The sequence below is a fragment of the Pteropus medius genome, unplaced genomic scaffold (genome assembly GCF_902729225.1).
Source record: "Pteropus medius unplaced genomic scaffold, Ma_sr-lr_union100, whole genome shotgun sequence".
NCBI lineage: Eukaryota > Metazoa > Chordata > Mammalia > Chiroptera > Pteropodidae > Pteropus > Pteropus medius.
Window position 1 is genome coordinate 1357362 of NW_024354504.1, and position 12487 is coordinate 1369848.

Here is a 12487-nt window from a genome sequence, read left to right on the forward strand (position 1 = left end):
GAGACGGCGCTGACGGGGCTGGTGCGTGTTTGTCTCTGTCGCAGGCCACCATGGAGACTGCCCAGGGCGCTAAGCAGAGTGGGACAGAGGCGTCACGGCCGGCCGAGGGGCGAGCAGAGAGCGAGGCCCCGCGGGAAGAGGGGCGGCCACTCTACCTGGAGGAGACCGTTGACCTCGGCGGGGCCGGGCTGGGGTCCGAGGACGGCGGGGCCCTCTCGGAGGAGGCCTGCGGCTCCACCGACAAGCTCACGGAGCGTGCCATGGAGAGCGTCCTCATATCTGACTCTCCCGATGACAGCGACGACGACGCGGGTGAGCTCGGTGGCCTGCAGGAGGTCGTGGAGCCCGCGGAAGGCAGCGCCGGCCACAGACTGGAGGACGTCACGGATGAAGGGGCAGCCGACACTCTGAGCAATGACAGTGACAGCGACGGGGACGGACCACCCAGCGCCGTCCAGGACACGACCCCTGACAGCAGCGCGTCCCTGGGGAGCGGGGCGTCCTTGGGGGCAGCCGCGGCGCAGGAAGGGCTTGGGGCAGGCGCAGAGGCCCTGGCCGCAGGGCGCCCCAGCCCCGAGGAGGAGCCGGTCCCAGTGTGCACCATCTTCAGCCGGGCGCCGCCCGCCACCGCCCAGCCACTGCCCTTCCTGCCCGACGGCTTCGAGTCGCAGCTGGTGAAGTCGCCGAGTTTTGGGGGCGCCGGCCAGCCGGCCGCCACGACGCCCCCGCAGGTGGTCCAGCCCAGCCCCAGCCTGAGCACGTTTTTTGCGGACACGACCAGCACCAACTCCCTGGCCTCGGACTTCTTCGATTCGTTCACGACGTCCGCCTTCATTTCCGTCAGTAACCCCAACGCGGGCCCTTCGGCCCCGGGCTCGGAGGCCACCCCGGCTTCCGCTGACCCCGCCCGCTCCCCCGGGGCCCATGGGCCGGAGCCCTGCGTCCCGGTGGCTTCTCACGAAGTTCCGCCGTCGCCAAAGCCCTTCTCCCAGATTCAGGCCGTGTTCGCAGGGAGCGAGGACCCCTTCGCCACCGCCCTGAGCATGAGCGAGATGGACCGGAGGAGTGACGCCTGGCTCCCCGGGGCGGCCACCAGGGACGTCTTGCTTTCCATGGCGGCCCAACAGTACGGCACGGTGTTCGTGGACAAGGAGAACGTCACCATGCCAGGCCTCAAGTTCGACAACATCCAGGTGAGACGCGGGTGTCCCCAGTGAAGTGGGCAGTCGTGTGTGCACCCCTCATTTTTACGCATACATGTAATATAAATTAAATACTTTTGGGGCACTGAAAAGCCGTTAATTTTCAGCAGGTCCTAAGATTCTGGTGGGAGGAGTCCGTGTTATGTCATTAGGTGATTTAGAACCTACTCAAGTCCCCTGACATAGCGTATCTGAGGTACTAGTAGTAGTCTTCGAAGCCAGTCCATCAGGGCACATGGTTCTCTGAAGTAGCTCTAAACTCTGTGTGATCAGTTTATGTGTGACATTTGGGCTTCGGTAAATGATAAATCTCCCATTTCTTTTTTTAAATCTTGAGGAAAACATTGAATTACACATAATATGCTTGATGTACAAACAGTAAGAATGGACAGGGAGGATCTGAGCAGTGCCCAGGCCCGCCTGCCCTAGCCCAGGGCCGACCACACGCCACACGCCTCCGGGTGACCGCCACGCTGTCACCACACACTCGGGGCCTCCCCCAGCCCCCCGCTTGGTGTGCCTTTTCGTAAACCGGGCGCAGGTGCGCTCCCTCTCCAAAGGAAGAGCAGTTCCCAAATGCTCGTTTCACTAAAGATCGCGATACTCCAGCCAGCATCTGGCCGGCAGCATCTGGCCAACAGCATCTGGCCGGCAGCATCTGGCTAAGGCCGAGGCTCGCTGTGCTGTGACCGCCTTTAACCTCCACACCCCCGGAGAACGAAGAAGTTCCAGTCAGTCATGGTTCTGGTCAGCTGAGTTTAATCAGCATTTTATTCCTGACATATTTTCCTTATATTCTTTCCAGGGAGATGCAGTTAAAGACCTGATGCTTCGCTTCCTGGGTGAAAAAGCTGCAGCGAAGAGACAGGTCCTGAATGCGAACTCGGTGGAACAGTCCTTCGTGGGCCTGAAACAGCTCATTGTAAGTAGCGCCATGTTTGATTTTCGGTATTGCCCCTCGTAATGTTCACTTCCACAGAGTTAATTAGGTTGAATGCATCGTCCAAGGCCCTCGCACCTACGCAGAGGTCACGTTAGATACCAGCCCTGTGTGGCAAAGGCGTCACGTCAACATACTTTAAATTTTAAATCCAGTTAGCTTAAAAGACGTTATTTTAAATGATCAAATTATTTGAAGCAGCATATACTTCGATTAAAGAGGCTTCCTTAAATATAATAACTGGATTGTTTATTATAATAATAACTGTCGATTTTTTAAGATACTCTGTTTTCTCCACTGGGTATAGAAGGCTTACCATTGAATGGGTGGATTCACCAAAAAGTCGTTGCTTAGTCACTGACAGGAGTAAGCGCAGACACCCACGCAGACGCTGTCCTAGATCTGAGTAGGAAACTCACTTGCAGGTGTGCTAAAGTGGGGGCGGGGCAGATATTTCTGGGTTCCGTGAACCACCGGAAATTGTGTGCCCACAATTGCCTGTTTTCTCAGCATATTTTATCATCTAGCACAAGTGTCGTCCTCAGAAAGGTGAGTGAGAACCCCGTGCTTAGGTGGCTGGCAGACACTTCACCCGCGGCCCAATTAGAGCTAAGTTTTTCATAAGTGTAAGTCAAGTGTTCATTGAGTTTCTTTCCGTGAAGCGATTCGAGAATTATTCCCGTGATTGAGAAGCTTTGGGAAGGAAGGATGTGGAGATTCTCTGTTTTTAAAAGAGGGCGAAAAACTGATTTTTAAATATCCGAATGCTTTATTCGTTAATGAATCTGTAGGTCTTTAAAGGTAGTCATCTCCGTGGTCCCGTAAAACCGCTAAAATGAGTTCCCTCGCACCGTCGAGCGGGCTGTCGTGTCGTTCCCTTTATTTGGCCGTGAAAAACTGCTGTGATACATGACTCTGAGCAGCAGGCTGTGTCTGCAGTATGACTGTGTGACAGTGAGCTTAGCGAGCACACACACAGCCACACACAGTCACTATGGTTCCACGGCTGTCTTTCCACCTCGATTATTCCCGGTGGTAATAAATACATACGTGGTGTGATTTTTTTTTCATACACTGAAAATTCTTGAGGCCAGTAGAGATCTTATTAACAGGCGTAGCAAGGAGACTTGTCTGAGGTGGGAAATGTGTTTATAAAAAGACCGTACCTCGCCCCGATGCTTTAATCACGTCCTAAAATAGTTGCTGGCGTCTTTCAGACCAGGCAGGCGTTCCTGAGTGACATCAGTGTCCTGAGGTTGGACTTTGCAGGGAAATGCGTGTCGCAGCCTGTGGAGAAGGGCATTCCAGTCAGCTCCGCGTGTCGGTGCGGAGGCGCTGGCTCCCTTCGAGTGCAGATGAGAGCTGTGTCCATACTAGGTAGTCGGTGTTTTATTGGGCTGTTTTCCTCACCTTTTGGAAGTTGTCAAATGCGTGTTCAGTTCTTCAAATAGAATCTATATTTTATTTCCTGTTTTTAAAAAGTAATATTTAAATTCAGATCTTTTTCTCACATCCAGCTGACTTCGTTGTCAGAGTGTCCTATACAGTGATGGTGGGGTTTTTCTCAAGGTTTTCTCCACAGAGGTTACACTTTTACGTGGTATATTTTAAGTCCTAATTTTAAAAACACGTTTTTTACCGACCACCTCTGACATCTGATGTTGACAATGGAGGGGCGCTGGAGGGGAGAAGGCAGCGAGACAAACGTAGCAAGAAACGCTCTGGAGAAGCACGCAATGACAGTTTCGGAGCACCGGCAGCATGGGGTCACAGCGCTGGCTCTCACAGGTGGAGCGAGTCCCCCTGATTAGAAGGAACCGCGCTGCGGGGTCCCACCCAGACCGCGCACCCGGCTCTCCGGCCAGAGAGGGCGGGGGAGGCACGGGTCAGCCCAGTCTGCTGCTGCATCTTCCCGTGAACAGAGAGACCCACGTCACCTCTCGGGCCAGTGGCTGTCAGAAAGCTGAAGGCTGTACTGCCTTGGAGAAGTGAACCCAACACACACACACAGATGCTTGACACATGCGAACTACACGCGCCCGTGCCTTCCGAGTGCGCGCTCCTGCAAGGCCCGGAGCTGGAGGAGGGACTGGAAACAGCAAGCCCTCGCCACCACGGCAGCGTGACGGCCCCGGGGGTTACAGACTCCCCGGGCCCCACACCGAGTACTCGAGCCAGACGGGGAGACACTGCTGGGAGCACAAACGTGTCTGCTCCCCACTTTAAGTTAGGAGAGCAGCCTCTAAGAGATTCGTTACGTTTACATTTAGAAAAGAATCATTAAGAGGATGGTTTTGCTTCGTTTATAATAGCAGTCTGGTTTGAGATGTAGAAAACGTCTTATATGAAATCATAGCAAAAGCTAAAAGCCTTTTGTATGATACATTTTACTATGTTTTTAATCATTTTTGGAGCACTTCGTGTCCGCAAAATACTTGCAAATAATTTTATTATATATTTAAAGGTTTTATTAGTGGTGGGTGTCTATACATAGTGGATATAAAATAACATGGGCATTCTTACTGTGTAATAAATATTTCAAAAACATAAATATTCATGATCATATCTTTAATTTACATACTTTTGCACCCACACGCATTCTGCGTGCCTTTGAGGGCTGCCATCTAGATCAGGAGTGGGGGTGGCACAGTGTCAGGGGCCTCCTTATCTCTCCTAGCTAAATCCCTTTTTTTTTTCTGGAAGAAAACCTATTTTCTCGTGCTTTAGTCGCCATACTTAGCAGTGACTTAAACCTCCGGACGCACTTGCTACAGCGTCCTCGGACCCGCCTTCTTGCGCATCTTTTTTAAAAGCCGTTTTTCTCATGTCTTATGCGAACAGTGGCGTTCGGTTTTTCCCGCGAGATTCAGTCGCGCATAGATTCTCGTTTGCGTTTCTTTCATTAGCGTAGGGACCGTTGCTCACTGCCGTGTCTAGTTGTGGGAGCTGCTGTTTCAGATCCGCGTGTCTGTGCGTGGCCGCCGTACTGAGCAGTGCTTTTAGGCACGAGAACGCAGCGTGCGAGGGACAGCTGTCACCCAGGGAGCTTCGTCGGAACCAGGCGGACGTCCTTCCGACTGCGGGTGGCCCCGGGAGACGGAGGCTGTGTGAGGGGCCCGAGGCAGCTCAGGCGCATCTGCCCGGTGTCTTCCCTCCCAACCCCTCGCCTCACCCGGGAAACCTGACGGCCCTGTGTGTGCTGCTCTGCGTCACGGGGAACAGGCTCCCAGACACGTTCCCAGAAGTCACACTTGCGCTGTCCTGTCCTGTGTGTGGCTCGCTAGCTGGCGCCGTGTCCCTGATGCTGCCCATCAGGCGGTGGCAATCAGGGACGAGGGCGAGGAAAAGTACTTGAGGAGAGAGTGGAACAGCGCGTTCCACGCCGAGCTGGCACCGCACGGCCACGAGGACGCCCAGAGCCCGGCGACACCAGCCAGTGGGGAGGACGCGGCGCTGTCCTCAGCACGGGAGGCAGACGGCACAGCCCGTGTGGAAGGCGGTGGGGCGGCTTCTCAGCCCTGCACGGGCTCTTCACCGTGCGGCCCAGCGGCCATGCTCCTGCGGTTTCCCCGAGGAGACGAAACTGCCGTGCACAAGACACCTGCGCACGGGCGCTTAGGGCAGCGCTGCTCGTCCTGGCCAGGACGCGGGAGCTGCTGGGGCGTCCTCCAGGATGCGATGGGACAGTGGAGCATCCGTCAGCACTGCAAGGGTGTGAGCCGTGAACCGGGAGGTGCCCTGGGGGGGCCTGAGAGGCTGTGGCCAGGGGCGGCCAGGGGCGTGCACCAGGTCCCACTGCCCGTGAGCAGGGAGCCCGGCCGTCCCGAAGTTGCTACCCCCACACCAAGGTCCTTCCCGGCCCCGTTTCACTGAATGCGTGTGCGCACACGTATCCGTGTACACGTGTACACACACGTGCAGATAAAGAGAAGATGCTTGCACAGGGACTTGGCGCCGGTCCCTGCTGACTGCATCGTAAGTTTAATCCCAAGCAAGGGGGAGAGCCGGCTGGACCCTTTAAGAACCGTCTGAGGGGTTTCGGCTGCCTGGTGCGCTTTCTCACGGCTCCGTGGCGCGTGCTCCGTGCCTGCCTTGACAGCATCTCATTTGGACATCCCGTCCTTCGCGCAAGATGGATTCTCTCAGCTTCATGAATTCCGGAGGCCATGAGCCTCAGGGTTGGGGGGGACACCAGCGCTCTTTAAAAGGCGACACCCGCGTCTCCCGACTGCCATCCAGCTCCCCCTCTGCTGTGGCTGCCAGTCCAGGCGTCAGAGTAACCGCGTGGGTCCAGGCCCCGACCGTCCGGGCGACGGGCCTGCAGGACTGCCGTACAGCCCCTGGCGGCCCCTGACGACCCCTGACGACCCTGTGTCCTCACCTGGACCTTGGACCTGGCTCGAGTACGGGGGAGCTGGGAGCACTGCGTGGGGGAGCACTGCGTGGGGGAGCTGCGTGGGGGAGCTGGTGCGTAGAGTATTGGGCAGTCACTGTGACACACTCGTCCCACATGCACTGAACATGTGTAAGTGTCTGTCACACAGGGCGGTGTCAGTCCCTTGCCTGGAACTGTTCGGTGGCTTCCCACGCCCACAGGCTGAGTCGGACTGCTGGCGGCCTGAGCTGTCCGTGCTCACTGTCCTCGCCCTGCACCTCGCTGCCTGTGCTGCCCCAGGCAGGAGTGATGCCCCCCCTCACACTGTCTGCGGAGGCCCCTCCGGGATTCACCCGCGCCGCCCCTCGGCCCAGAGAGTCCTTCCTCCTCTCTTGACCCTGCTGCTCCCAGGCCTCCGTGTGGTCTCGGCTTCGCACCCCCCACCCTGAGATGGAGGCCGGCCCCCTGGTGGCATGCTCCCAGGGCACCCTCGGCCTCTTTCCTGTTCAGGAAGCACTTGGCATTCACACAAAAGAATACGATTAATCCTTAAATGCAGTTTGGCATCTGCCCCCCTTGCTGGACACTGAGATGAATGAGCACAGGTGCGTTCTCACCACTTTGCCCACAGAGCCCGGCACGGCCTCTGCGTGCGAGGGAGACTTCGCGCTCACGTGCTGACTGCGTAGATGACGTGTCCGCAGTGTCCAAAGGGGGTACCTACTGGGCGTCCACGTTTAGCTTCCTGAAGAGTTAGACATTCTCTTCGGTGCTAATCTCGCATGTTTGCTGGGTGGCCCTCCTTTCGTTCCTGCATTGGGGCAGAGAAACACAGGAGGTCCCGAGTGATGAGCCAGCGTGTCAGCATCCACCAGCCCCTCTGAGGTCTTGTTACACCGTGAACTACTGCGAACATGCAGTGTGTTGACGTCCTGGCCTGTAACACGTTCTGTTAACATGGTTCATTCGGGTTTTCATACCGAGAAACAAACATCACATTGTATGTATAAACTCATTGATGGTCACATGCAGATCACACAGATAGACGTAAACATAGCCAGCACATAACATCTGAGTAAATTGATTTTAAATGGATGGAAACCGCGAGGTAGAGCCTCTTGCTGAGAGGGAAGGCGGCCTCACGGGCTTGGGGCGGCGGGTTCTCCCGTCCTTCACCTGCTTTCCCTGAGCCGCGGCTCGTGCTTGGCGCTCTTCCTGCCCAGCGGCCCGTGCTGCGCTGAGCGTCGGTGTTCTGCTTGGTGCCAGCGGCATCTGGCCACGGAGCCGCATCCAGCACGAGCTCCTGCACGGCTGCGTTTGCTGACGTGCCCGCTGTGTCTTACAGAGCTGCAGGAACTGGAGGGCAGCGGTGGACCTGTGCGGGCGCCTCCTCACAGCCCACGGCCAGGGCTACGGCAAGAGCGGGCTGCCCACCAGCCACACCGCGGACTCGCTGCAGGTGGGCCCCGGGGCAGGGGGACCGCTGTCCGGCCCGTCGTGGTTCGGGGGCATGGAGGGAGCGTGACCTCATCTCCCGGCTTTGATCTCAGTGTGGGGCGTCTCCAGTCCCCTCCCGGGTGGTGCTGGCAGGGACCAGAGCCCTCGCCCGGCCCCAGGAGCAGGCAGCCCAGAGCTACAGCACACTCCCATGGTGCAGGCCTGGCTGGGTGGAGGGTCCAGGTGCTCCCGGGCCTAGAGGCAGGCAGGACACGTGTGATCCCCGGGGATGCGCGTTCCATCAGCTGCTACTGTCCCCCATGTCATAGTATCAGCCCCGATTCCCGTGCCGCCCCCACGGCTGACGGGGCAGGGAGGGCTGCAGAGCAGCACTTGGCCCCCTGCCTGCGGCCACCTGTCACAGGAGCCCCATCTTCCCGGCCTCGGCGCGGCCCGCCCCACTGCAGGCCCGCTCCGGACTTCAAGTCTCCCCCCTCCGTTCATTCGCTAAACTGTAGCCACGGTCACCTCTCAAAGCACAGGTCGGCCCATCTGCTCTCCGGCTCAGACACTATGTGTAGCTCCCACTGCTACCTGGTCAGATGTCACCGCCCGCCTGTGACAGGCCCGCCACCAGCAGTGCTCACAGAGGCATAAGAAAGGCCCCAGCTCCATTTGGCGCCCCTGTCACTTCCTGGCTTGCTGCGTAACGGGGCCAGCCACTCTCTGCGCCTGCCTTCTCCTGGGCCCCCAGGGCCTAGAGGCCGTGTCTGCGGTGCCTTTCCGGTCACACATCCCGGGTCTGTCCCTCTCGTCCGACTTCCTGGCGTTTCCTTGAAGGCGCTGTGCATCCTGGCCTCTGGGCGCTGACCATTTGGCCCTCCCCAGCTGCCCAGTCCTGCCCCAGGCCCTCAGCCCCCTGCCTCAGGACACTGTCCTCCCCACCCCACCTCGGCGCCTCGCTCTCCCATTCCACTCCTGCCCCCACTTCATCCTCACCCCGCCCCCAGGAGAGTGTGTTCTCCTTCAGGGAGGGGTGCCCGTGGTGACTCAGAGTAGCCAGCAGAGGGCTCTGCACACGCACCCTGGTCACTGAGCATCGTCAGGCTGAACCGAAGCAGGTGAAGTCGTTAAGCTCCAGAGCACGCGAGGCGAGTGTGGGAAGGACACGTTTAGCCCTCGTGTTAACGTTTCCGAAGTCAGGCTCTGCCGCCAGCGGACAGGGAGTAGCAACGCCCGACCTCGCTGCACGCGGTGACCTGGCGGTTTTGCTTCGTGTTCGCAGCTATGGTTCGTGAGGCTGGCGCTGCTGGTGAAGCTGGGCCTCTTCCAGAACGCCGAGATGGAGTTCGAGCCGTTCGGGAACCTGGACCAGCCGGACCTGTACTACGAGTACTACCCACACGTGTATCCGGGCCGCAAGGGTAAGGTCTGGCCCCCGAGCCCCTGTCGTCCGCGTGGACCCGGGTGTTCCCGGTGCCCCTCGTGTGTCCGGTCCTGGGAGACAAGTGGCCGCCACAGGGGCCGCTCTCGGTCCCCGAGGCACAGCCATCTGAGGCGTCCCCCCCTCATGCAACGACCGTTTGTCAAGCAGCTGCTGCGACACAGCAGTACGGTGTGGTACGCGCTCAGGGCGGCAGACGCCCGGACCCCGGCTGTGCTCCAGGGTAGGAGACGCCCTGGAAACCTAGAAGAGGAGCCACGTGGGAACGGAACGGACCCTCCGTGCGGCAGCACCCGCGCCGCGCCGTTCCCGCTGGTCCCTGCTCCGACGCAGCTTATTTAAAAGTCTGCGTGCGACCCACCCGCTGAGGGGTCCTGCCCGCTGTTTAAGGGGGTCGTCGGAGAGCGGCAAGAGCTGAGAGTCGAGGAAGGGCGGGGACTGTGACCGAGGGACGTCTGGGAGCTCCAGCCTTGGGCGGCGAGCCCAGCAGGTGCTGGTGTGGAGTGCAGAGCGGTTTGGAGGGGCTTCGTGCGGGTGGCTCCGTCCTGGACCCCACTTACGCACGCAGGCCTGGGCCCCACAGGGTGACAGTGTGCTCCTCCGAGGCCCTGCGCTGCATGCTGGCAGCGGTGGCCCGCACACAGGGGCCGCTGGGCCGGCCTCCTCTCCGAATCCGCCAGGCCGCGTTCGCAGCGGCCGCGGCATCACGGAAGCAGCCCCGGCTGTCAGGACCGCGCCACGCGTCCGACTCCAGGGCGTGTGGGGAGCCCCTGCCCTCCGGCAAGCCTGCCGCTTTGAAAGGTGGCGATGGCAGAGGCCCGGGCTCCCCCTGCTTATTTGGGGCGCTTGTCTAGTTTGTAAATTAACTGTTCCTCTCCCATCTACACTTCCGGGCCATTCAAGGTCCATCCCTTCCATAGAGGCAATAAGCAAACTTCACGGGCATCTCTGCTGCCGTTGTCCAGTGGGAGACCGGGACGTCCCTGTGTCATCAGTGGTGCCCGCGGCTTTGAGGATCAGGAGGTGATGTTCTTATACTTCTTACAAAGAACAGCTGTGTTTCCCTTCAGCGTGGAAAAGAAAAAAGCCAGCGTTTCTTCCTCCTCTGCCCGAGTATAGCCGACCCCCCCTCACGTGATGACCCTGGTGGGCAGAAAGCTGTCCCTCCGCGGGGCCTGGGGACCGGCAGCTGATGCTGGTAGGTGTCGTGCCCGCTGCTGGCAGAAACTCAGAGCTGTTGAGCACCCCATCCGCCTCTTGACGCCTTAAGGCGCCCTGCGCACGACAGCTCCAGCCCCTTCTGTCGAGGTCCCCGTGAGTCATCGTCAGGAGACGCGTCGTGCGCCGGCTCTGGGGGCCGAGCGGGACTAGGAGCCGTTCTTCCCTGCAGCGCCACCCGACTCCAGCCCCAACGCCCTGTGCGCCAAAGCCGCGGTCGCAGCCGGGGCCGTGGCGCCTATGGCCGGCCGCACTCGTCACTCGGCCCTGAGGACCGGTCTGATGGAGCTGACCGGAGCTGCCTGTGGAGTGAGGAGCAAGTCCTCGTGCGCAGGCGTGGAAGCCCCCGTCAGCCTTCCCTCGACCTCGGGGACACCCCACCCTAGGGACGAGCAGACCGGAAAGGTGCGGTGCCCCTGGAGCAGGGAGGGGGAGCAGGCAGCGGCCGGGCACCGTCAGGCAGTGAGGTTTGCAGGAAGCGTGAATCGCACACATCGCTCAGCGGGAACGTGCACACGGTCATCCACAGTGGCGTGGGGGGTGCTTACGCATTTTCTTCTCGTTCCGTGGAGTAACACGGAAAATGTAAGGTTTTGATTCGTTCGTTTCATTTCAGTTCGTAGTATATAAGCAAACAAGTCATTAAAATGCGCTTTAAAAAGGAAGCTATAATCATGCCAACAAATACGTTTTATGGATGAGCTTTAATACGTTTTATTTAAACATCGGGCATCATTTCATCCCTCGAGAGCATTCATGAGATGATGTAATGGATCCGAGTGAACATCACGGTGGTTTTTATTTGGCATCCGAGAAAGGAACAGTGTTGTGGTCTTACGTGTTTCTCTGGTACTCAACCCTTTCGTCCTCTCCCAGGACAGAGAGTGAGCTCCCTCTGCCCCGCAGAGCGACGGCCCTGAGCGCTGAGCAGAGGGCCGACTCGGTCGCTGAGCTCGGGGGTCCGAGGTGTGCGGCCTTCCTCGTGCCCGCCTCCGTCCCCCCGTCCTCGGCTCCCTTCCCGCCCGTTTCTTGCCTCTTCCCGCACGCTGGGTCGGCATCCGGCTTGTGCTCAGACTCCACTCGTGGGGTGAGAAGGCTTGTGCCCAGGTCCCGGATTGAGAAGCCGGCGGTGCCCGAACCTCCTCCTCAACCTGAAGTCCAGCATGTCCCTATGGGACTCACCGAAGATTTGACACTTGGGCGACACTTGGCCGCCCAGCGCTCCACGTGTAATCGCCACGCGGCTCAGGAAGCAGAGCATCAGGGCAGGTCGTGTGGGTGGAAGATGTCGGGCAGCACGAGGGGAAGTGGGGCCTCGTCGCACAGCCCAGGGGGCCCCCAGCCCTCTCTGGAGCCACTGCCTCCCGCCTCTGGGGCGGAGGGCACGTGACACTGTCCACTCCCGAGGCCGTGAGTGCTTCTGGCCGTCTTTCCTGCTGACGGCTTCAAAATTACTGTGCTCGGGGCTTCACCAAACGCCACACGTCGCTTCCTGTCGAGAGCCTGTCTTCCCGAGCCAGGAGTAGCCTCACTCTGATTTGCGTTCCGTTAAATTATTTTTTATTTTTGTGATGGCCGCTCTGGGACAGAGTGCTTCTCCCCACAGGGCTCGTGCTGACATCGCCAGGCGGTGCACCGTGTCGTCTGACACCTTGTGTGCTGTGCACGTTCATCACGTTGGGGAACCCGTGTTGATACGTCACTAGCAAACGTCCGTGGTTCACATTCAGGGTCTCTCTGTGTTGCATGTGTTCGTCATGTGTTTATCTTCAAAACAACGAAGCGTCCGTTCGGGTACAGTTAACGTGTCCATCCCTGACGGAGGTAACTTCAGCCTCTCGTGGCACAGGGAGATCCTCCCAGCCCCCAGC

General features: G+C 58.9%; 1 protein-coding gene across 4 annotated transcripts in view; it reads left to right on the plus strand.

Annotated features, from left to right (window-relative positions):
- TRAPPC12 (trafficking protein particle complex subunit 12) overlaps nt 1–12487 on the plus strand; it is a 36009-nt gene that overhangs the window by 6889 nt on the left and 16633 nt on the right. For all 4 annotated transcript variants that reach the window (XM_039855040.1, XM_039855038.1, XM_039855042.1 and 1 more), the window contains 4 exons: nt 45–1193; nt 2008–2124; nt 7863–7976; nt 9240–9378. In XM_039855040.1, the coding sequence (XP_039710974.1) occupies nt 51–1193; nt 2008–2124; nt 7863–7976; nt 9240–9378 (1513 nt within the window). In that variant the 5' untranslated portion in view covers nt 45–50. The remainder of the gene's footprint in view (nt 1–44; nt 1194–2007; nt 2125–7862; nt 7977–9239; nt 9379–12487) is intronic.